At 36.4% G+C, this 25,594-nt stretch overlaps 2 protein-coding genes across 12 annotated transcripts in view; one reads left to right on the top strand and one right to left on the bottom strand.

The window, feature by feature from the left end:
• Positions 1 to 14,591, top strand: part of br (broad-complex core protein) — a 33,404-nt gene extending 18,813 nt beyond the window's left edge. For 3 of the 4 annotated variants that reach the window (XM_019051698.2, XM_019051696.2, XM_019051699.2), the window contains exon 7: positions 1,955 to 14,591. In XM_019051698.2, coding sequence (XP_018907243.2) covers positions 1,955 to 2,295 — 341 coding nt within the window. In that variant the 3' untranslated portion in view covers positions 2,296 to 14,591. The remainder of the gene's footprint in view (positions 1 to 1,954) is intronic. The other variant, XM_072300057.1, reaches the window with a different exon arrangement.
• LOC109037173 (uncharacterized) lies at positions 3,274 to 25,156 on the bottom strand. 8 transcript variants are annotated; one of them, XM_072300071.1, is made up of 6 exons: positions 24,341 to 25,156; positions 21,330 to 21,860; positions 18,866 to 19,248; positions 15,855 to 16,009; positions 14,962 to 15,112; positions 3,274 to 3,412 (listed from the first exon to the last, which is right to left on the bottom strand). In XM_072300071.1, the coding sequence occupies exons 2-5, from the start codon at positions 21,679 to 21,681 to the stop codon at positions 14,992 to 14,994; spliced, it is 1,011 nt and encodes a 336-aa protein (XP_072156172.1). In that variant the 5' UTR covers positions 21,682 to 21,860; positions 24,341 to 25,156; the 3' UTR covers positions 3,274 to 3,412; positions 14,962 to 14,991. The 8 variants fall into 8 exon arrangements, with proteins under 8 accessions (XP_072156172.1, XP_072156176.1, XP_072156182.1 ...); XM_072300075.1 differs by lacking the exon at positions 3,274 to 3,412 and adding an exon at positions 13,171 to 13,305; XM_072300081.1 differs by lacking the exon at positions 3,274 to 3,412 and having other exon boundaries at positions 14,327 to 15,112; positions 24,155 to 24,832.
• Between the last annotated feature and the right edge of the window lie 438 nt (positions 25,157 to 25,594).

Raw genomic sequence — 25,594 nt, 5'->3', positions numbered from 1 at the left:
TCTACAATCTCCTGAGTAAGGTGAAGTTTTAAGATCGAACTTTCTATGTGCCATTCTCCAGGTATCAGGTCGAAAAAGTGTGTTTCTCGGCAGTTTTACACACTTTCTCAAATATAGGAGTGAGCTTTTTTTTTTCATCTTATGCCAACCAGCAAGATAAGACAAATGATGAACACGCAGCTTATGATAGCACGAAGCATGTATTACATTGCCAAAAAGTGCACTGTTTAGACCCATTTTTTCTGCGATAGGCGCATAGAAATTTTAATTATTTTAGGTCATCCTAATTGACCTAATTGAGGAGATTGTTGAGAACATCATATTAAAAACTTTCAGTATCAGTAGATTCACCTCAATATATTTTAGTATGATGTATCCAATTCATTGGATTTTTTTTTTTTTTTTTTTTTTTTTTTTTTTAATTTTCCCTCCTCTGTATTTTATTTCATACCTTGAAATACGGTTGGTAAAATAAGGTTCTATTGGTAATCTCATCATTCTGTCTCTGTAAAATTACCAATAATAGTGAGATGGCAAAGTTACCGATGGACCTTGGGAAAAACGCCAATAGTTTTTATCGACTGTGGTAGAATTACCGAGATAAAATGGTAAAGTTACCGGGGATTGATTACCAATAAAAGTGGTATTCTTACCTGAAAAAATCAGTAAAAATACCGGTTTTCAGGTAAGCTTACCAGTCTGTCTTTGTAACATTATACTAATAATTGATAAAAAAAAATGAGATGGTTAAGTTACCAACGGATCTCGGTAAAAACGGCGGCGGCGGAATAGAAACATCTTTCATATGCGTCATTCATGCGTTAATGAAAAATTGCAATTTATTGCAATTTTATCTCTATAAAATCGCGTTCGATAATATCGTGATTTTGTTGCAATTTATCGCGATTTTTCTCCCGATAATATTGCAATAAATCGCGACGTCGATAAAATCGCGATACATTCTCCAATTAAATCGCAATTTATCGCGATCACTGCTACTTGGGTAGGGATACTTTCTAAATCATATTTTTCTCCCCTTGAACACTGCAAAAAGCTTTAACCCTCATTCTCTGGAATACCGTCATTAAAAATTCCATAGTGATGCCCTAATAGTTCCTCTCCATTGTTCCTCCGGCAAGTGTAAACTCTCCAGTATGAGTTTCCACCGTTGTATGAGGAGTACCTGGTAGCTTTAATTTTTTTTTTATTTATTAATTTTTTTACAATCTGTTGCATCCACTTTTTTCTCTTTTCAAGAATTGGTTTACAAAAATGAACTTTCATGTTGAAATGTTTCAACTGTTTTCAAATCAGAAGTACCTGCTTAACAAATGGAGCTCTTGCATGCGTTAGGGACTTGCGATTTAACCGTGGCACCATCGTGTTTCTTGCAAAATTTTAGAAAGAAACAAAAGTTAAATTGCAAATCCTTGCCGTATGCAAGAGCACTACTCATTTGATTCTCACTTCAGACCATTTTTTTCTTTTCTACTCCGGAACAATCTTCCAAAGCAACAAAAAATGACTACATCAAGGCGCAATTAATTTGAAAAATGATCTCAATAATTAAAATGATGAACATATCTTTCATTTTATTTTCCTTCTCTGTTAAAATTTTCAAAAACCTTTTAAGTGAGAAGTTCTCCATCAAGATAGAATCAGTATTTGAGGTTGAGTTTTTTTGGGGATTTTCAGCGTTTCGTAATTTTTTCGGCACAGTCAATTTGATCAATGCGGAGAAATTCATAATACACTCCAATGCAATCGGCTGCTTTATCCGCTGTTTTCCTCAGAGATCACAGAGTCAAGTTCTTTGAAAACCGCATGTTTTAGTAATGCTGAGTAACTATCAGTTTCCAAAGCAAACTAATAGTGTGCTAAAAATTGAATCAGTGGTTTTACTGGGTTAGATAAGCCTTAATTAACTGTTTATTTGTTCTCTTTCCCTGAAAAGGTTTGATTATGCCACCTCCAATGAGCGGAGGCATAAATGAGCCGCAAGACTGCCCTTACTGCCGCCGAACATTCAGCTGTTACTACTCGTTGAAACGCCACTTCCAAGATAAGCATGAACGTTCGGACACGCTCTACGTTTGCGAATTCTGTCATCGTCGCTACCGGACAAAAAATAGTTTGACCACCCACAAAAGCCTTCAACACCGTGGCACCTCAGGAATGTTGAAAAGACTTCTTAAAACATCTTCTCTCTCACAGTCAGGTATTCCAGACTTACAAGCAACCTCAGTCTTATTCGAAAATATGCCGTACAGCAACCAGCAGCAAAAAAATTGTTGAAGCAGGCGAAAATGGAACCTTATGTCAATTTTGAGTAGCAGTAAGGCTGGCTCAAATTAGCGCTCATCGTGACAGTAATTCATCAGACACTCAAAAATGCTTCTTCCCAATTACTCTACTTGCCAGTTGCCTGTTTATCTTTTTGTCGAGTCTTGTCAACTGTTAACTCTGCTGAGTTACCGAAGAGTCAGTGCAAAAATGATGTTTTGAGAAAATTTTTTCGAAAGAAGCCTCCCTTCTTTTATAAATCGCTTCTAATCAACCAAAATACTCCTGGAAAACGTCTGAATGATTAATAATCGACGAATTTCATTTTCAACTACATGAAATGGGCCTTTTTCATTTTAGGCAAGACAGCCGTAAGAGCTATTTTCTGCATGATTTCGTGGCTGCGTTTTGGACACATAACAAACAAATTTTAAACGATTTTCTTCAATAAGCACAGCTCTCTGACAAAAGTATGTCACTTACTGTTGTTTAGTGTGAAACAAAGTCAATTGTTGCATACTTACTCCTTTCTCATAGGTCTCTTCTTCTTTTTTTTTACAAATAAGACACATTTTTTCGTTTAGACTGAAATAGTGGTTATCTAAATTAGACTAGAAACATCTTGAAGGAAACTCGATTTCAAAAATTTAAGCACTATTGCGCTCTTCGGTAACATAGCAGAACTGATGACTCCTCTCTTAAGCTTGTGTCAGAGTTTTGGCAATTTTTTTAACTGCAACTTGCTATATTGCAGTGAGTTTTAACCATGTAATTCTCATCAATATTAAATTCTTACTACTAACCATGTACCACAGAATCAAATTTATTGTGTGGTACGATCTACAGTGTCTGTGATAGGTAGTAAGAAGTTCTTCTTCTTCTGTCTATATCAAATTATTGTCTGATAATAGCTCCTGGAAGATGAATCTGGTTGGCACATTATCTGATCAACCAGGAAGTGAAGTTTCTTTGGTTTTGCAGAACTTATGAGATTGACCAAAGAAACAACCTTACTAGCCAACTTTGGAACTCCTGGGTGTTTAACTGTGTGTAGTTTTCTCATCTCTTTTCTGCCTGAATTTGTAAAAGCAAATCATCATCCAATGATTACTCCAGCTGTCACAGTTATCTGCAAGATGATAGAAAAAGCAAGAGAATAAAAATAAGAACACCACATAAGAATTGAAAAACTCGATAGTTTTTCTTTTTTAATAATTATCTCTAAAACATTGAATTATTTGTTGCTCAGCTACTTAATAGGGTGAATTCGGTGACACTGTCAGCTTGTTCTTCACCCCACTGCTAATCTCAAAATGTGAAAATTATGGAATATTAACGGTTCTGTGTGGACAAAATTTATGAAGCATGCCTTTCAAGTATACTGGAAAGGGTATTTAGTCTGAAAATGGGATCTCATGTTTTAATTTTATTTTTAAATGTTTTAAAAACATTTTAATTCTTCTAAAGTAAGTGTTATTTTTATGATTTGTCGTCTTATCCATCAGAAAAATTTGAAAAATAGATTAGGACTAACTAGTACAAACAATTTTCTCTGTTTTGCTATCTTGCAATCAAGTCTTCAAAAAACAAAAATAAATCTCTTCACCTTTAAAAAAAAATCTCCCCAGTGGTGTGTGTTTTGATTAGTTGACAAGGCAAAGTGTGTGCGTTGCAGATGTTATTCTTTTTGAAATCAAGGTTTTTTTCTCAAGGGTCTATCAATTTCAGTCCGAATTATTTTGATTCTGTGTCAAATTTGAGCTCTGAAGGGGATTCTTGCTTTCAATCTGGCGTAATATTCGTAGATACACTTTAACATACAAAGCCAATTCGGGATCAACGTTGTCTTTTAATGATTCCGATTGCCGGAGGTAGCATATTTTTTTTTGTATCTAAACCACACCCCACTGAGAGTATCAGTCTTCATCTTATAACTTTTAATGTTGTTTTTATAATCTATATATGTATTATAATTAATGTACATAATTTTATACTTGGCGTAGCGTAGTTCAACTTCGTTACAATCACACGATGTTGTCTTTTGAGGACTTCCATTCAGATCTTGCTCAGCAACAGTTGAATATTAGGTTTTGCGCAACACTTCCAGAGCAAGTTTATAAAATTGCTTTCCGTGGATAAAATTTTTAGACTGTTCTTTTTCTACTTTCATATGAGTAAAGCATAAGCCACCTTGTCGCAGTGTGCTCCTCAATGTTAAATAATGGAAAATCCAGGGAATATTCATTTTTCTACCATGAGGTTTCCGTTCTACGTATTATCACTTTTTCTCCAAATCTTGCAGTTGATTTTCAACATTTTATTTTAAACTGGCATTTATGTTTGCTACTCTTCCTCTTCAAAGGAGGAATTTTCGGCAATTTAATTTTCACCACACAGGCATTTCTAATCAAAATAATACCAAGACAATTTCTCCTAAAAACCACCAAACATGAGTTTTACATATGCAAGAAACCTAAATCCAAAAACAAGATAACTTACTTCAAAAAAAAGTTGTTGCGTTTTGATAAATGAGCTCTCCTTCAGTAATATTAAAGCTGGACTGTTTTGAAATTTGCTACCAATAACATGCTTATAGTTCTATTTGACAAGGTATTGTGTATGTGCAACTCATAACCATCGGTTTTAACACTGTTGAAACACATATTTGAGAGGCAAAAAATCAAAAGTTTTAAATTAGAATCTAGCTGCCTTTTCTACATCTAGTCAAATCTCTTGTTCGTTTTCCATATTCATCAGTAACGTTCGTCAGTCCAAACTCTCCTTTCAATCGTTTATTCAGGCAAGCTTTTTTCAAAATTCTAGTCGTATATTTAGTACTATTTTTCCTTCATCAAAAATGAGCAAGTATCTTTTGCCCAAATGAAGGAAGGGAAAAGAAAAGTATCATCAAAGAGTTATAAAAAGGAAAATGTTTATCTTTATCTAAATTCTCCCCCTCACCTCAATTTCTTTAGCTTATTTTAGGGAACAACAAGGCACATCTTGGCGGTCCTAAAAGGTTTATCGCATGAAAAATTTCCGAGTTATTTCACAATGGGGAATCATTTTTAGTCTCAAAAGAGTTGTCTGTGATTTTATATTTATACTGCTCTAAATTTGTTTTGACCCGCTTTCAAAATTATCGTGAAATCAAAATATGTGATCATTTGTGAGGAAAATTTTTCGGGTCCAGCATATAATGTTGTATGTTTTCTTTTATCATTTGCTCTTTTGCATATTGAGAGTCTTCACATCTCTCCTTGAAAAGCTCACTGAAAAAAAGAAGCTAAAATTCCAAAATTCTCTTGAAAACTCTCAGTTGTTGCATGGTAATCGTTGATTTGGAATTCGTTTGTAACCATGCACACTATTGGTCCCAAGGAAAGCACCATCCTCCTCTACTCATTATCTTTCTTCTCTGTTTAGGGTTAGTATATCGTGACATTCCTAAGAATTGCATCTTTGAAAGGAGTTCAAAAGTTTCTCTAGTCAGTACTCCTAATCATTTATTTTTATCGCTCTATCTTATTTATCTTTAGAAAATTCATTTTTCCTTATTGTAATTTTAAGAAAAGGATACAACCAAACAAAATATATAAAAATTAAAAGGAAATTAAGAATGAAAGATAGGAACGGTTAACTATCATGATTTCTGCTGATAATCTAACTCTTTGCATTAAATTTTCGTGTAAAATAACTTGGGTAGAAGCGACCCTTCTCTTAAGGATAGAAGTATCACGGTGATGATGCAAGATTTACTTTGGCATCTTTCAGTTCTTAGTTTCAATTGGTTTTGGTATTTAAAGAGCCTTAAGTCCATTAAATTTAATTCGTTTAAGTTTCGGTATTATTTAATTTTTATGATCTTTTTTTTCTTGGTTTTCAAAACCAACAACAATGAGTATCTGTGGAAAGAAAACCATGTTAGTTCTCGCTAAAATGTTGTTGAATGTAAACTAGTATCCAGTCAGTGGTCTTAGCAATTTGTTAAATCACTAGAAACTTCTGAATTTTTAAAAGTCATCATTTGCACCTCTGATGGCAAGAAGGGTTTGTCTAATAATGACTCTCTCAGCTTCCAAAGTTGAGGATCTCCCAAACCCAGCAAGGATATTTATAATTTGCAAAATAAAATGTGTTCCTTAGTTGGAAGCCCTCAAAATGCAACCGTGTGACTCTTACGTCAATCTGAGTCCAAGACAACTTTTTTTATTTTTTTTACTTTCTCCGCTGAACAATTTTCTTGCTCATTGTTACTTTTTATTGTTTGTTTAATTTCATCTTAACAGCATTGTTATGTTGAAATCATGAGGATTGAAAGGTTCTCATGATTGAACAGGCGTTATTGATTTTAAATTGTGATGCAAGAAGATAAAATACAATCGTAATTTAAAGCCATGTTTCGAAGCTTCTCAAGCTCATCAACAGTCAGAACCATCTTATCAAGCCTTTCCAATTCCAAATCTGGCGTTGTAATGTAAATTTATGATGAACTGTGTCAAATATGTGTGCAAGACATCCTGATTTTGGTTCTGCTGTCTGAAATGAGGCATTTAAATTTTGATCTTATCTTATCTTTATCAAACTTTGTATTCTTATAATGATTGTATTTAATTAGTGAATAAGTATCGGGTAGAAGCCTCTTAAGGGGCAGTTCTAAGTTAAGGAAGAGTGAAGGTATCCACACCTGCTTTTAACTTTTCATCAATGCTCTGGCTTATTCACCGAAGACCAGTGTAATTTTCCCATTGATCATTTGAATATCTTCCAAAAGAACATTAGACTAAATCTTCAAATTTACTTTAGATCTAGGATTGAATTTTTTATTAGGAAAAAGTATCAAAATCTCTACTATTGTTTAATACATTTTTTTTTTTTTTTTTAAATTTCATGGGTTCACTATTTGATGTTTTTAACTGTATTTGATGTGTGTTTGGTTTGCACTTAAAAGAATGTCTTCTCAAAAAATTTTCTACTGCTGGACCAGCAGAATTTAGTTATAATGGGATGTTACACATGGCCGGGAAAGTGTCAATATTTTCAATTTTCCCCCTTATTTCAGATAGGTTTTAAAGTTTTTTGTGGTTTTTCTTTCATTCTAATCATGGAAATTTCATTCAGTGACTAGAACAGCTATAAAGATGTTGCTTGATCAAGACTTCTTGTAGAACTGATTCTTATTCGGACAGTGTTTTTAAATTTAAATTTTTTTATACTAGTCTATCGTAATCTTGTATCAGCTAGTATCATATCAGTTTTTATCAGATGTGTCTGAATTTTCTGGAAACATATCTTATCAATTAATCAAGCATAGAATATTTTACTTGTCTCAGTTGTTTTTACGTTTTTAATGTGTACAGGAGTTTTGAGGGGGATAGATCCTAAAATTTATGGTGTCGCACGCTCTAATCTCATAAAAAATATGTGTTAGAGAATTTTTTCATAGCGTATTTGTAAGTCTTTATTAATTTAACATCTTCTTGAACTAAGATTTCAAGGTCTATCTTACAATTTACTCAGATTTAAATTTATGAAAGCTGCCTTCATAACAATTTCAATACCTTCATCTCTGTCATATTATACCACACTGCAGAGTAATTATATCTACGGAAATCATTCTATTTAAACTTTCAGAGCATCAGAAGACTCCTTCATCCCAGAAGTGAATTAAGGAAATGAAAAGCTTTGAAATCCAGCTTGTGTCTTCAAGACCTTCATATCCTTAATTTAGGTTAAAGTTTTAAGTCAGACCAGTTTCTTACTTACTTAGGATTTAAGCTGATAAATGCCGTCGGAGTTTCTGTAAACATTTTTCATTAAACTTTTTGATCTACTTTTTGTCGAATAGTTTCAAAGCAAGGCCAGCTCTTTGGTCTTGGCAGTGAAATATGTTTAAAGTTTGTTATACCTTCACTTTTATTTGTAGGGTACACATTCAAAGAGCATCATGGATTAGGAGTCAAGTAAAATTTTTTGAAATGAAGGAAAGCATGTCTAAAGTCGGTAAAACTTTGATATACAATGCAGTTCTGAAAGCTAGTTTTAATTTTTACATATTAAACTTAGAGACCAATCACTCTTCAAGACTGATGCTGTCACTTCAAGAATGACACTCATCTCTCTCCTCAATAATACCTTTCATCAATTCAATATGTATTTTGTCTTCTTTTCATTTTTTTATCATTTTACACACAAGTTAATAGGAATTTTTATCTCTGTTCTCCTCTGTTACTGCTCATTTTTCAATTTTATGCTCTTAGATTTTTGTAATTCTCTTGTTATACAGTTCTACAGCAGGTTTTCCACGTTTTCTTTTAGAATTTGTTCAACACTTACCTCACAAAATGCAACTTCTCAATTGTTCAACACTAAAGCCGATCAAAGCCTTGACTTTTAGATTGGTTTTGGATTAATTTAGTGACGGGTCAAATCAGTAATTACCTCAGCAATACTTTTATTACCTCAGAATGCCGGTTTTAGTTTCCGCATCTTTGCTTTTAAGTACTTTAAATTCAAGATCAATATTTATTGAATCTTGTCTCAGGGTTTTAGTTAATGTTTCATAAATACCTCATACAAATACCTCAGCTAACGATTATAATCACTTTGTATGTTCTTTTTCTTCTTTTCTTTTTTATTACCTCATTTCTTTTTCATTACACACCCTCAGGGCCTTGAGGCAGCAATCCAATTACCTCAACAGAAGCAGTTTTGTTTTTATTTAATTATTTGTTATAGTCTGTACAGAAAATATTATTTAATTTAATTTAATTCTTAACTGCCAATTTATATTTCACTAAATCGTTCACAGAAAGGTCTGTCTAAATGGTGTCAATTGTATTCACTTTCGGGTCTCAACCGAATCAATTACTCCTGTTGCTCCTATGCCTTTATTTTTACTCTTATTATAATTTCTATATTTTCAGTTTACTTAATCGGAACGTGTGTTCCTTGTCTATTCATGTTCTATCTAGTTAATGGGTCTTTTGCGCATAAGAGATACAGCCAAGTGACTGTTTTAAGTAAAATCACATGAAAATCACAGTGGGTACACAAAAAAGTCTGACTTTACTCCTTAGTGCGATTGAAATCATGCGCAAGAAAAGTCTGCAAGATTGTTTGTTTTTGGAGTTAGCTTTTCTTCAGTCTTTTTCCAGGCAAACTTGGTCACATGGGACTAAGAAAAACTGCCCACAGATGAGGAAAGTTTGACAAAGCATGTCACAAACCGCACATAATGCCCTCTAAAGAATGGATTCTAGACTTGTTTTATGAGTCCATCGTGATTTTCATTTGATTTTACCCACAGAAAGTCTCTTAGCTGTATCTCCTATGTGCAACAGACACAGTTAATTCTTGAGCTTTTGTGGTCTAGCACAGTTAGCACAGTTCATGAGGTTTGAATAAATATCTTTTAAGGTACATTTTCCCAGAATCTGTGCTTGAAATGCCATGCCACAAACCATGCCCACCTTGCCGGTATTTTCAAGTAAAGTTGTCTCTCAAATGCTGCTGCAAGGCACCAATTTGCAGAATTTGCTGAGCTTCAAGCCGCAGATTTTTTTATTCAGGAAAATGTGGCTTAACTGGAAAAATCAGTCAGAGCTTGCATGTCGATTTCAAGGAGAATAAAAGTTTGTAAGGCGTAAATGTGGACCTTTCTCTGCCTCATTGTGACCTCATTTACACTTACTTAGTTTTCTCAGCACTGACATCATTTTTAGCCAATTTCACAATTTGGGCCATAAAGTCCCAAGCCATATCATATCTTTTGTCACCTTGATTGGAAGGTATTTTTATGTCTCTCTTTCTCTACATTGTATCAATGTTGTGTTAACTTATCTATGTGCCAGTTAAAGTGAAGGAAACAATCATAACTTAAATTACCTATGTGGTAGGTAACTGACTCAATTTGTCTCCTCTTTCATGTGCTTTTGAAGGGTAATATCTTTACTTGCCATCTTTAAAATTGACTAAAACATAGAATCTTTTAGCTTAATTTAGATTTTCCCCATCAATAAGCACCATCTTGCACACAATTCAGCCTTTAGTTTCTTAGACTTTGTTTTTTGTCAGTAGTTTTTTGTTTTTTAACCTCTTGATTGGCACTCAAACTTTGTTATAATATCGTTTTTTCCGTCTCTTTTTTATAGAGTTGTAATCTTAAAGCAGATTCATTAATTCCCCTTGAAGTTATATCTAGGTTAGCTAAATTAATTTTTTTAAAGTAAAGTTGCCCCATTGAAAGAATGGCTGGGCTGAATTCCTGGTTCTGAATAAAAATTGGTTTTGCTTTGTGATTTCGTTTCAGATAGGACTCAATTTTGCAAGTTAACCTCTTTTAAATCAGTTCTGCTTGATGTTTCCCCTCCTGGCTACCATTATGGGTAAAGGAAGTATCGTTTTTGAGTCGTGATTTGTCAAAGGACAAGTCATGAATCATTTTGTGATTTGAATTTTAAAGTTAGAATCTTTGGATAAAGTGTCAACTTCTTGTTTGTATCATTTTTATTGACATTTTTTTTTTTCTGTTTTGATTTTTAGCTACTTATAATTATTTTTTCTTTTTGCTTTTTCCTCTACCAATATTTGTGTGCAATTCTTCTCAATGCCAATTTGAGAAACATGTAGAGTAAAAGTAATGACTGAAAATTTGTCAGCCTCAAATTAACAGTTGCTTTCTAACTGCTTGATCTGGGTTTCAAGAAAAAACGCTCTCATTCTACGCACTCGTGTGAATTATTTTTTGCCTCAGTTTGTTTCTGGCAGCAATATTTTTAATGTCTGTAATCCTGTGTTTTCACACAGAGAATTGCTAGAATTAAGTCAGTGTTGAGATAAGTAAATTTTCTTTGGGTCAACTTTATGGATTTCATGATGAGGTAATCAATTTTATTTCCGAACTTTACATTTTAAAATTAAGTCGTATGACAATCTTCAAGAACTGAAAATTATCCTCTATCAATATCGATGAACAGATAGTGTTATTTCTTTTCCAATTTTTGCGAAAAGGCACATTGACATCCACACATGTATTCAAATACATACAATGGTCTCTGCATTAGGAGACTACCACATTTCATTAATTTTTTTGTTTCAATCTCCACTCCCTCCCCCCCTTAGAATTTGTAGCACTGTGTATACACAATTAAATGCAGCAATGATTATCTTATCTTAGTAACTGGATTAATTTTAATAGTATTTTAAACTTCATAAAAGCATTAGTTTTTGCTCAGGGTAAGTTCATAATACGAAATGTTATGTAACTGTTTATGGGTTAATAATTTATTTACTCAGGTTTAAAACAAAAAATGTTTGATATATTTGTAAAGTTGACCTCTATTTTTCATTACAAACATGTTTTATAGTTGAATTGCAAGTAGCTGATATTTTATTATCTATTCTAGTACACTGATTATCCATGTTTCACTCATGTATCATTGTATATCTTTTACATCTGTAATTATTACCCCTGTTTTCTTTCAATCTGTACAGCCATTAGCTTGTTAGTGCATTCGACGCATAGTTTATCAAATGTTTTTGCAGTTATAAATATTTTAAAGTTGTGTTCTTTTCAATAAGAACAAATTTCATCTCTTACTTGCCAAAGTATCACATGCACATCTTTTCACAATTTTTTTTGTTTTTGTTTTGCTCCTTATTGTGCAAATTTGAAAATAAAAGTGTCAGCCTGACACCAAGTAACATACTGAGCTTTGCAACTCTCAAGACTGTTGAATACCACTGGTCCGATTGCTTGTGATGTTTCGACAAAGAAAAGGTGATTCACAGCTCAATCATTAAGTAATTTCGTCTTTTAAATGGTTATCATATCGATGAATTATCCATGATTTCAACGCACCCCACTTTTTTGTTACAATAGGTAGGTTTTTAATCCTGTGTTAATGATGTAAATGATATTATTTTTATATTGCCCCTGGTTGTCCTCTTCAATACTATTTTTCCACTTCACATATTACTATTGAGGTATATTTTTCACCACATAGATTATTTTTTTTTTTTTGTCAGGATATCCTCCCCCCTCCCTCTTTCTTTGAATGTTAAACTATTTCTTCTCTATATACATGATACCAATTTTATGTTATTAGTTTGTTCAAAAGCACAGCTGCTTGCTTTACAAAATGAGATATTATGAGCAATGGGAAGATATTTGGACGTTGTTATGCTAAAAGGAACTATGTTAAACAACCGTTGTTACAAACTGTCTGCACATAGCTCATTTTAGCATAAGTAAGTCCTTTATCTCTTTCAGAACTGTTGGACTCTGGTCACCATGATTCGTAGTACAGTGCGGATTCTTTTCGGTTAATTTACTCACTTTACTATCAAAGTTCAGCAATTTTAGTCGATTTTTTCTCAGAAGAGAAGGGACATAGCTATTATCAAACGTAAAGTTGCACCAATACCATCAGAAAAATTAAAATATTCCCCCAAACATCGTCTCTGAATCCAACAAATGAATACTAAAACAAAATTGCTGACTAAATCGTTATTTATCGTCCTAACTGTTTTGAAAGTTTCAACACTGGTGATTGTGGACTTTTTTAACCTCAAGTTCAATCCATTTTGTATTCTTCTGTTGCTTGGCTTTATTTTTTAACTAACTCCAACCTCATTCTTATCACAAATTCCTGCATTTTTTACTGTTCAATCAATACATTTCTTTTTTCTTTTTTACCTCAACCATGTTAACAAACAATAGACAATTTACACTCGTTTAACTAAGTATTTTAATTTTGTTAAATGCTGCTTTAAACCAATTCATAGCGTAATAATCAAACTCTCTGTTGAAATCAAATCAAAGCTTTTAGCTTAACCACTGCTAAAATGATCATTTGTGAGGTGCTCTGTTAAACCTTCTAAATTGCAAAATCTTTGTTTGGATTGGTGGAATGTCACACCGCTCTGGTGTTTTGCAAAGATGCTTCATTCTTGTCAAAATCGATTTGATAAAATGAGGCAAATTCTTTATTAGCAATGTCCTACATATCTTGAATAAACCTGGAAAAAAATTAACAAGGCTCCTGTTCAATTTTCTCTGAGGTTCATATTGTCACCTTTGATATTTGTGAGAGTCATATTGGAAGATATAAGGAATAATCCTCTTAATTCTCCATCTACTGTCTTGCAATCTGGGGCCAAAATTGAACGTTATATCCTCTCCAGCTGGAGGTCGTTGACTTTGATAGGTCGCAACAAGTACCCAATCAGACCCTACTCGTCGCGAGATGGCTTTAAAAGATGGCATTTCCGCCTGCTTTTTATTGCCAGCACCTGTATGACTAAAACTGGAATTATTTTTGCGGTGTAGCTAGCTTTGATTTTGATCTGACTCAATTTATTGAATCTGACAATAGTTGCCTTAAAATAGTATATAGACATTTATATCTTCATAATTTTTTTATTGTACCTATTCATTTATTTTAATTTTTTTCTTTTTTGGTATCACAGCTTTTTTCAATTTTGATACTTTTCTATTCCTCACATTCAAGTTTGATTTTTTCTTCTTTTTTTTTCGTAGATCTTTCGGATTCTTCTTACAATCCCCCATCCAAATTCAATCAATTTAAGTAGCAGATATGCTCATCTTTTATGCAAATTTCCCTGATAAAAATTATCTGACCTTTCAATATTATTTCATCTTTATGAAGTCATTCTTCTTTAGATTGATTCCATCTCAAAACCAATACATTGAATTTCGTTTATACTGTTCATTCATTCTTCATTGTGTTTTTTTTTTTTTTGTTTTTATTTATTAATTTATCGTCTTGATAAACTATAATGTCATATTGCACAAAATTAATCTGTTTGTTTTAACCTTACAGGTTCTGTCACTCTTTTGGTGTATCTATTTAATCGACTTTTAATTTGTTTTTTGGTAAACTCAGTTTTTCTGGGCAAAGAAAATTGAAGAAATTTCATTGCTTTAGTATCATAGACAATTGGAGTTTTAAAATTGTATGTTGTTCAACTTCAAAAATGCATTATGCTGAAAGTTTTCTCTTTAAGTGATGGAAATGTGCACATACACAAAATTTTGTCTTTTAGAAGTATATTTTTCTTGTCTTTGTATTCTTTTTTCCCCGTCATTAATCAATGTCTTCTCTAAATTTGTATTTATTAGGTAGGTATTTATTTATTTATTTTTTTCGTTAATAAAAAGAAAAAATGTAAAAAAAAGTAAATAAATTGTAAGAAAATTTGGAAGATATTTAAAAATGCATATCAAAAAAATAAATAAAAATTGTAAAACACAAAAAAATAAATAACTATTTATGTTTAAACAACTTACTGTTACTTTTATTTCTTTACATGTTTTTGGAAACTTTATTCTTTTCATTGAAAAAATGGTACACTTGATCATTAAAATTACGTGAGATTCAGATAGAGTTACTTGAGATAGTCATAGGTGATGGAGAATTTCTCAGAAATATTCTCTGAAATTCCGTATGTCTCCTGAAAGACCGTGAGATGTAATTCCGTACAAATTTTCAAGCTTTACAGTTGGCTTGTGCCTCTTTAAAAAAATGAAATAGGAGCGGAAACACCTCAATAAAGGTACAAAGTTTTGCACTTTGGCCATCAAAATGAAGCTTTGAAAGATACTTGTTCAACACCGACTTGCATTAAGTACTCACATCATAATACTATACTCACCAATGTATGATCCACTCATTAAAACTGGGTCTAATTCGCACAAATAAATTTTGAGCAGCTTTGTGTCGTGAGCCCAGTGAGGTGAGCCTTCTTTACTTTTTCTTTCGTTGCAGATGGTATGAAAGCATTCGACAGTATTTCCCTCATAGCTCTGGAACAAAAATGAATCCAGGGTTACTCCCAAGTATCTGTCTAGTACAAAAAACCGAACAAAAACATTTGTGACACCAAAAATCATTTCCCCATGTGACGGCATTCACAGTCACATTTGAACGATGACTACCTATACCTATGTGATCAACATTGACTGACATCTTTCAGAAATGTTGCTGCTGTACCTTAATCTATGATTTAGATGCATTAAAAGTAGTCAGCTGGTCACAAAATATTGAACTAGATAAAGTTCAATTCTCACTCTCAAATATTCAAGATTTACCTACTTTTACTCAGAAATGAAAATATGAAGTCCCAAATTAATTCGAATGGATTTACAGATCCTAACTAAGGACCTAATAGAACAAGAAACAATTTTTTAGCCAAGATTCTATTCTTTCAATACCTGTGAGTTTCGGAAGTAGTACCTATTCTACATGTTTTGAGAATCGAGTCCTTCGTCTTGAAAGTTTCTGGATTTGTTTGCCCCCCCCCCCCCCCCAATCTTTAACCATTGGGTTAGCAAGTTTAATTTTTTGGTGTCAACATAAAAATAAAAAAAATTTGGATCCGTCTAGTCAATTGGTCAAGTTCTAACAAAGCAACCCCATGAAAAAGTGTAAAAAAGCGACATTGAGAACTTGTGTAGATGAAGTTGCATTTAAAAATGCAATCGGTCTCTAAACTCCAATAAAATATATAACACATTCGCCATTCAGGAAGGTACAATGAAGACGCACATTTGTGTTATTTGATCCTGAAGCGCCATCGGTTTGATGAGTGCGGCCCGACAGGCCAATTCCTCTAGACATGCAGAATCCGCCATAAGTCCAGAGCATGTGAGATAATTAGCCAATACAATATCCTTATTCCTCGATACTTCCTCGGGAGAGAGCTGGAATGATAACACAGATAAAAGTTAATATAGCTCCATTTCATCGACTGTGGCTAAATTAAATGTAATCGTACACAGTGACGAGGCGTAAATAAATCGACTGTCAATATTTTTCCATTGGGAGCAATCGAAAAAAATCGATTTTTAAAGTAAACCCTAATAGGTAAAAACAATAGGTGGTTTGATAGGTGTAAATAGCAGATCAATCGTTGCAGATCACGAAACGTGTAAACATTCAGACAGTGCTGCATTTCTTCTGATGAAATATTTACTTTTAAGAATGTTATGAGTCTTATTTTTCCTTAAGATTTTATATCCACGTGATTTAGATTAAATTTCAATTATTAAAAGTGCCCTCAAAATTGATAAGAACTTATTACCAAGTTTTTCTGAAAATTCTCATTTCATTTCGCGACGTCCGAAAGTACTTACATTGTTTTTTTTTCCACAGCATTACTGAGAACACAACAGTGTCTGAATGCAACTTACAATTAGCATTACCTATTGTTCGACGGTTATCCTTCAGGGCCGGATTTACCTACTTGCCGCCCATGGGCCGCCTGTATTTTTCCGCCCCCTTCTAATTCGTTAAGTGAACGTGCCGGTGGGGGAGGGGTGTATGAGACGCGTTCACTCGTGTTGGGCACATTTTTTGTGAAAGCCCTGTCAACACTAACAAAAGTTCACGGAACTTTACGCGAAAGTTAAGTTCCGTAAACCCATCTCTGTTTGGACAAGGCCTTCCATTCATGACAAACGAACGAAAAAATTATGAAAGAACAAACATAAATGCGTTTTAATAATTTTAACTTCTGCCGCTGCTGCGCCGACCGCCCTGTGTTTGGCGCAATGCGTGAAGTATTCATGAAGTCTTGTAGGCGCTATGCGTTTCACGCTGACTGCTGCTGACCGCAGTGTGTTTGACGCAATGCGTGAAGTATTCATGCAGTCTTGTAGGCGCTATGCGCTTCATGCCGATCACGCCACGCCGAAGGCTTCCTTTTCATCTCAGTCCTCGTCATCATTACTCCCTGCGCCGCTCCCGCTCGAGGTCAATTGCGTGTTTGGTTTCTTTCTTAACTCGAATAATTAAAGGTGTTGTCTTTTGCATCACCGAAAGACGACAACATTAGATATTTAATATACTTTTTCTCTCAGAAAATGAGAGATTTTGTCGCATTTTCTCGTTTGAAATTTATTTTCTGAATCCGATTTTTTCTTCTTTTCTTCGATACATACATTCAAAAAGATTGCAAAATTTGCCGTCTCCTACATTTTGCCGCCATGGGCTGCCGCCCCATGTGGCCATCCCCTTAATCCGGCCATGGTATCTTGTAGTATACATTAAAAACTGAAGAGGAACTGACTTTCATTGCGCTTTCGGCCTCGCCCGCCGCGTCATGCCAGATCGCTATCCAGTTGATTGCAATGTCAGGGTGCAACCATTTGTGTTGACATGTTGTCTGTGTTGCGCGCACTAAAAACTGAAGGCGCACTAAATTTCACGACGTTCACAGTAATGCGTGCCAGTTTAAAACGTGTTCGTCTTGCCCGTCTGCACCTTCCAAGTTAGACGCGCCACAGAGTTTCAGCTACTGCTACTCTATATTATTAAATCATATGAATGACGCGTAACGCAAAATTTCTAAGGCAATAAGCGCTTCAGGGGATTGGACCACGAAGCTGTCAAAGGGATTACCCCCTCCCCCCGCATCAAGAAAAATGCGTCTGCTCTTAATGAGTCTCCTGAATAGGTATCGATGATGCAACTATACCTACTGAAGCACTGATCTCGATTATTGTCCCAAAATTTCCACTCATATTTTATGACGCTTTTTTAGACGTGACAGGAGATCCGCCATCTTGATTTTTCCATTCACTCTACTTGTAAAAGTGACGTCAGACAATTTTCTGTCGCAGTCCAGAAGTGTGTAAACTTATTCGGTGTTTGCCAATAAGTTTACCCGATATTATTGAAATTCTGTGTTTGTCGGGCGGATACCGATGACCTAGATACTTAAAAAGGCAGAGTGTTATTGGTTGTCTATGTCTTATTGCTGTTTTGCCGTGCCTATGTCGGGTAGAAGTAACGACAAGTCAAAGGCACCTCATGCATGAGTTCCCAATATCCAGTCGTCAATTCTACCCGACATAGGTACGACAAAGCACCAATAAGACATGTAGCCATTAGCCAACCTATCACCCTTCGCCGTTCACCTATGTCATCTATGTCCGCCCGACAAACACAGAATGGCCCACTAGACAAGGTACGATTTAAAGGATTCTGATACATGATTCTTAACCAGAATTTTACGTAAAACACGATTCGCGAAACGAAAATTACTGAAAGAAATTCCTAACGAAGATATTAACGTTTTTATTTCGCACTGATTACGAGGAATTTGAACTGCCCGCTCACAAGAAACTCAAAGCTCTACGTGAGTCAAATCGCGCACTACAACGGTTTCAGCAAGCTTCTCAATCGAGCAATGTTCATTTTCCACCATGTGTTGTTCAAACTATTGGTAATTTGCTATAGCTGAGCCAAAGTGTCAAGATTGAAGTTGTAGATTTTTACATCGCAGAGACTGTCATGATAAACATTTAGCGCGCGATGTGAATCACGTAGAGCATTGAGTTTTCATGAGCGGGTGGTTTGAATTCACGCATCAAGAATCATTAAATATCTTCGTCAGGAGTTGATTTTAGTAATTTTCGTTGTGCGTATCGTGTTCTACGTGAAATTTTGGTTGAGAGACATGTATCAGAATGCTGAAATTCGTACCTTGTCTAGTGGTCCATTTCAATCATTGGCCTGTAGATGTCCGTAGTAATTTCGTTTTGGACATGCCTTACCTGGCTCATAAACTTTTGCAACGTGAGGAAATCGTCGAAGGTGGTGGCGGGCGCCTGCGCCTGTGGGTGTTGCGGACGGAGAGTAACGTTGCGCCTTCTGCGTCTCCTGCCGGCGACGACGCCCAACTTGAAGAGCACCGGGTTGCTCACAAGGAAAGCGGCGACTCCAAGGAGGGCGGCCCCCGTCAGCGGAACCAGGAGCGTCTTCAGGAGGAGGTCCTGTTGAATGGGTGGCCGAACGACCAGTGGGCCCGGGTAAGGGTAGTTCTGGTAGCCAATCCCTGGGGCGGGGACGGGGGCCGGGACCGGTGGAGGAACCGGTCTAGGGACGGGTCCAACACCCGGACCGGAGACGGGCGGCCAATGTCCATTGTAATCACCGTCTCGAAAACCGGAAAGAGAATATCAAAAATTTCAGAGTGAGACACCAGACATCTAGGCCTGGGCGCACGATCAAATTCCGATCATAGCTCATTTGATGACTGTTGGTCACCGTCCAACAATCCTCTCTGATCGAAATGGAGCGTCCCCATTTGTCATTACTTGCCGCATGAAACATTTTCCGCTAATAAGTTATCATCTGGAAATATAGCGGAGTGACGATTTTGGGACTGATGAATCCCGACACGTGAATGGTGATTGGTTCGGGAATTTGATCGTGTACCGAGACCTTACGACGTACCGAGGAAGAACGCCGTATCAAACTTCATTCAAATGTTGTCGAATTTTCCATGATGAATCAGTTATTTTTTAGGAAATTATTCATATTTTACTTTGACATTTTTAGATATTTTAGATTAAATTGTGAACGAAATTCTTTCAAAAATTGGAAGAAAAATATTCACCGTTTTTCCGGTGAATTCGGTTTTGATTGAAGTAAATATGACAACATACCGCTCATACGATGTTTTTCCTTAGCACGGCCAACATAGAATGGGGTATACCATCTGCAGAGACAGGGAAAGTCTACCCCACCCCTCCCCAGGAGAAATGAGCAATTCACCTATTTTGCGAGCAATTTTGGTAGCTTAATCAATTTTTGTCGAATTCTTAAATTAATCTTTTTTAAAGAAAAATTTGAACTGGACGAGCATATGCTAAATAAATGAAAATGAATTTTGTGAAAATGAATTAAATCAAAAGGAACTAGGGATTTGCGTGAATGATAGTTTCTTCCGATTTACTCCATTTCGCATACTTCCTTTTAGCATAAATAGTTCTATTAATCTACATTTTCTCACATGAATCAATGAAACGGAATTTTCATCTCTCCGGAATGGGCCGCTTTTCGAAGAAAACGATTCACTCACAATCATAAAAAACGAGTCTTAAAACGTACCTACGCAAACGCAAAGTGCGCTACTTAACATATGAATTGCGCCGGATTTAGTGGTGGAGGCCCTGGGGAAAACCTAGGATGCCGCCCCCCCCCCCCCCCCGAACTATATCCCTATCCTGAGATGTCCGGTCCTTCCCAGCACGAGACTCAGCTCGAGGAAAACACTGATCGCACCTATACCCTATCGCGAGCGTACGTAGGCCGTGGGCAGATCTCAGATTTCGCCCGCAAAATCCAACGTATGCAACCCGGTCTACAGCGAAGTTAAAATAGTTGCATGTTGGGTCTGAACCCAACTTTGAGTATTCTTCCATTGTACTTCGCGTTTTTTTGAGTTCAAAGAGTGTTCCGTTTCTCAGATGTTTAAAATATAGTAGGATTCTATAATACGACTGCCCGTAGATACCAGAAGAGGGTGGACCGTGGACCGTGGAGTAGAAGGGGTAGTGGAATGGCCCAGCGTTATGCGGCACGCGGCACTCTTAAGATCTATTTTATAGAGTAAGATGTGAGCAAGCCTATTTAGTAGCTCTTACTCTTAATAATAATAATTTAAAAAAAATAATTATCTTGTGGTGGAGGCTCTTTTGTGGTCGGGGCCCAGCATCGGACGATGATCGCTCCGGTCGCCCCCTTCCCCTAATGCGGCGGATGAACATGGACATGAACTGGACCGCATTTTGCAATTCGGAACTCTAAATTCCGGCTCATCTGAAAAAACACTTATGTGCATAGGGGAACTAATGGCACATACATTGTTTTTAAACCAGGCCGAAATTTATACTCCCTAATTGCAAAATGCAGTCCAACTCTGCCGCGCTAAGTAAAAACCCCGTATGAGCATTCAAATGTTGTCAAATTGCCTCTCAGAAAATATTTTTTTTTGGAGAAAGTAAAGAATATTTTTTTTGTTGAAATTTTCAGACTTTTAGGATCAAATTACGGACCAAATTCTCTGAAACTGAAATATTGACAGAATTCACAATTTTTCCTGAACGTTCGTGATTTGTTGAAGGAGATCTGGCAACGCCTAATAGCTCATACGCGGCGTTCCTCTCGAGCACGGCAGAACTGCACGTGAACCTTGAGGCTAGTTGAAGAATTGTAAAAATCAGAGTAACTTACTATCAGGCGGGTACTTGAAGTCGTATGAGGAGTCGTATCCGTAGTCGTAGACGTGTCTTTTGACGGGGACAGTGACGTTGTATCCCAATCTCGTTTGGCCGAGCACGGAGCCCGGGCGGGGGGTGATGAATCCGGGGGAGGGGCGCCATCCCCCGCCCCCGCTTCCCTCGGGATCCGTGTCGTTGCTCGGGTAGATTAATGGGACAGGTGTCAGGATGCACTCGCCGCAAGCGATCAGGAGGAGACAAATGAAGCGGCCGGAAAGCCTCGTGTTCGGACTACGAGTCGACTTGTCGTCCGCCAACTTCAACTCAAACTTCCAGCTTCGCACCCCGCCCGTGGTTGGTGACATCTTGATTTTGACCACGATTCCGATGGCACCTCTGTCCACCCTTGACCTAATTCCCCGCCCCTGGGTCGCTGGTTCGAGACCCGGGTTGACCTATGTGAGGTCCGTGGGATATAGGTTGGATGAGCCCAAGATAGACTTCTGTAATGCAGCGGGCTGGTTGTTGAACTTGACAGGCAAAGCTGTAGACAAAGGACAAAAGAAAAAAAGGGGGAATGGAGCATTCATATTGGTGGAAACGGAAGGTTGCAATGAAGAAAGGAGATATGCAATCAACTAACAAACGAAAACCCGCAGATACCCCCAGCCCCTCTCCTCTCAATACATGCCACCAATCTGCCTAACTCTGACACGCTGCGGCAAGCTAATCGAAAAAGAAATTAAGTTCTCCGTTGAAAAGAGCACTTTGACATTAGCAGCTCCATTAGGATAAATTTTAGACCACGTTTGCCATCTTGGATTTTGGAATTTTGAAAATTTGCGTTTTAGGCCACGTCCGCCATCTTGGATTTTGTTATTTTGCAAGTTTGACTAAAAATTCAAGTTTCCCGTCGAAAATTACTCCCTGCTACCAAATTTCACAAAAATCGAACCAAGTGGAGCCAAGATAGTCTTTTAGACGACACTTACCATTTTGGATTTTGGAATATTGAAAATTTGACTTAAAACGGGTGACATTAACAATCTATACTCATCATCTTCGGATTCCTCGTTGAAAATTGATGCGATTTCATGTATCATACGCTAGCATAGCTTAAAAGACGCAGTGATGTGTGCATACATATTCTAACATATCAGTCCAACGTGGCAACATGGGCGACGGCTGACGGCAACTGAGGCGGAAGAGTAAGAAGAAGATTCTCCTCTCAGAAATTCTTCGGAACGAAACCGAAAGCTAAGCGCCGCTGGCGCTAAGGGCAGATTCTCAGAACCCGCACTCGCTGGCGGCATGGCTCAAAGGAAAGTCTTTACGCTTACGTTTACCCTCCATCTTTCATGTATGCTAACCTTTGATACATTAAATCTCATCAATTTTTCACGAGGAATCCGAATCTGAGCATAGATTTTGGACATTTTGTGTTTTAATTTATTTAAATTTTAGGAGAAATGACAGGGGCCATCTTACAATTTTATCACGCTGTGTTATTTGTTTGTTTTTTTTTGTTTGTTTGTTTGTTTGTTTGTTTGTTTGTTTGTTTGTTTGTTTGTTTGTTTGTTTGTTCTTTCGTTGGTTTTTTTATTTTTTTACTAGGTGACTTTGTAGAATTAAAAATGCCGTCTCCTGTTTCCATTATTCTAAACATCCTGCTCATTAAATATGATGAAATTAATTAATAGATGAACAAGAAAAATCACCGAGCAAACTCCCTTGAAATTCAAATGAATCGATCGAGTGAATCAGCCCTAGATTACAAAACGATACCTAAACTTGCGAGGTTTCATGGTTACTGATTGTTACTGTTCAGTCTCAGCATTTTTAATTTATGTGTACGATAGCGAGGAGATTGATTTTGGTCCAAAAATAAATAGTAATTTATTCGTTCATTTCGTTCGTTGATTTTTTTCCGCGAATTGAAAAACTAAGTCGGAAAAAGATACTAACTGGGAAAACTGCCAATCAGCAAAAGAAGAGCCCAAAGACAAATTTGGAGCGGGGGGGGGGGGGGTTGAGGTAAGAGTCGTTTTGAGCTTAACTAGCTGCACATTTCCTCGCTATGAAAAGTTGAAAATCGGAATAGGTACATATTTTTTTTATGTATAAATATGCGTTGAACTGTACTCCTAACATTACGCCTAGTAGAGGAATAAAACTTCAAATCTTATTTCGTCAGATCTATCTAGATATGTGACTTGGTTTCTGTCTGTCAAACTTGGTTCAAGTGATCGGTTGGATTCTTTGTGGTCGCTTTAAAGAGGCGCTTGATCACGAAGAGTAACTACATGTACCCATGCAAGTACTTCGCGTGATCTCTTATGAAAGGCTCATGGGCTGAACTGGGAGCTTTTTGTGAGGGGGGGGGGGGGGCAATAAGGTATCCCATCAAGAGGGCTCTAGAAAAAACACCGGTGTTTCATAGGGGATCCGGGGAAAATTTTGAAAAATTTAATCGTCTCATGAGCAATTTCGAGGTGTTCTTACTAATAGAAAGAACGAATCGAAGACACTAGCAAGGTCACATTCTTTTTAAGAAAAACTCACATTTCTTGGGAAAGGTCGAGTAGAATTCTGCGGGTAGCACCCCCCCCCCCCCTTCGCATCATACCAGTTCCGCCCATGGAAGGGCTCTGATCAATTATCTACAGAGCTCTCATTTTGTAAAACACTTCGTTTTTTAGAGAAATTTTTGACTTTTATCAACACTTCTTTTCCCTCTTTAATTACTGTTGACATCAAATAAAACTGATCGAGTGAGGTGAAAAGTGACACGGGTGCTATTAATGCCACGTCACAGAAAAGCGATAAGTATCGATTTACTCTCATTGGTAGCATTGAAAGAGATTATATAACTGTTACTATATGGACCCAATTCGATATAATGGAGAATTCCTATGATGACGTCACCACTATGGTCCATCTAAAAAAAGCTGAATGATCGCGGCAAAATAAGATACTTTCGCACAAGATAAAACTTCCTCAAAATTCACAAAATTCCCTCCATACCGTTAAACCAGGGTCTCTCTCAATAGTTTCACTTTGCCATAGTTGCACCAACTTTACTTCAAAATGATCACATTCACAGTCAGAATAAAAGAACTTTGAAGAGACTTAGAACTTGACGACTCGCAACTGACGATCCTATTACGTTGGAAAAGTTGAATCTTCGGGCATAGACTGCGGTTCCAGGAAGAACAACGGATTCGTAGAGAAGGGGTATGGATGACAAGAATAAGATGCACGCATTGTATTCACGCTTATTTCATCGAGTAATTCGACAGGACATGTGAACTTCGTTGACGTAACCAAGCGTTTGAATAAGAAGCTGACCGGAGGTCCAGTTTTCACTTTCATCGCGGCTCAACGATCTCCGGGGGCATTCTCGTTCACGATGAAAACTGCCCGTTCAAACTTCATTAAAATTATGAGGAGAGCAGAACTGAAATAATTTGTGCTAATACGAGTAACGAGAGTAGTATTAGTAGTATAGTAATTTTAGTTATCAGGGGTGCCTTAACATCAGAGGCCATTTATCTCTGATGAACTTAACATGAAGGTGTTCATCCAAATGTAGACTAACTTATTCCATAAGTTGGCATTGGAGAAAAAATATGAGAGCTCGTTTTAAAAAAGAAAAATTGAGAAAAATTATTATTTTTGTTGGTCACAAGTGGTTGCATGGTGTTGTATTCATGCAATTTGTTATTTTAGTCACCATAGCAAATTTCATGAAATTGCATAAACGCACCTGGAATCAATTTATTAAAAAATTGACATCTCATATTTCACATCTCATATTTCATGTTGGCACCTAAATACTCTAAGATGTCCCTAAGTTGCAAATGCACATATTCCTTTCATTATCCTAGGACCCCTTCTAATCAACCTTAAACGAGCGTTGAAAGTGCGTTGCCAGAGCTGACCTCCGCAGACCGCAAGGTTGCCAATATAAAACACATTATTTAATATAATTTAGCAACACTGGAGTAGATCCCGCCGTTTTTATTCAATTTTATTTTCCGTTGGGTTTGTGTAGGACCTATACTGTGAGTGCATTCAGATTGCTGTGGAGCCCATACAGAAATTTAAAAAAAAAAAGAAAAAAGAAGAAGAAAAAAAGACTTAAATTGCAAAAATTTGTTACTATAGATGGTGAAAGTCTACGCTCGGCGGAAGCGATACTTATATTCATTACTTAAATTCTGTTGGCGAAACAAGCTCTGAAATCTAAATATCTCGACATGCGATGCATGCAGTGGC

This window comes from Bemisia tabaci, chromosome 1 (assembly GCF_918797505.1).
Source record: "Bemisia tabaci chromosome 1, PGI_BMITA_v3".
NCBI lineage: Eukaryota > Metazoa > Arthropoda > Insecta > Hemiptera > Aleyrodidae > Bemisia > Bemisia tabaci.
The sequence above is the reverse complement of the archived record's forward strand: the minus strand, read 5'-3'. Positions and strand labels throughout refer to the sequence as shown.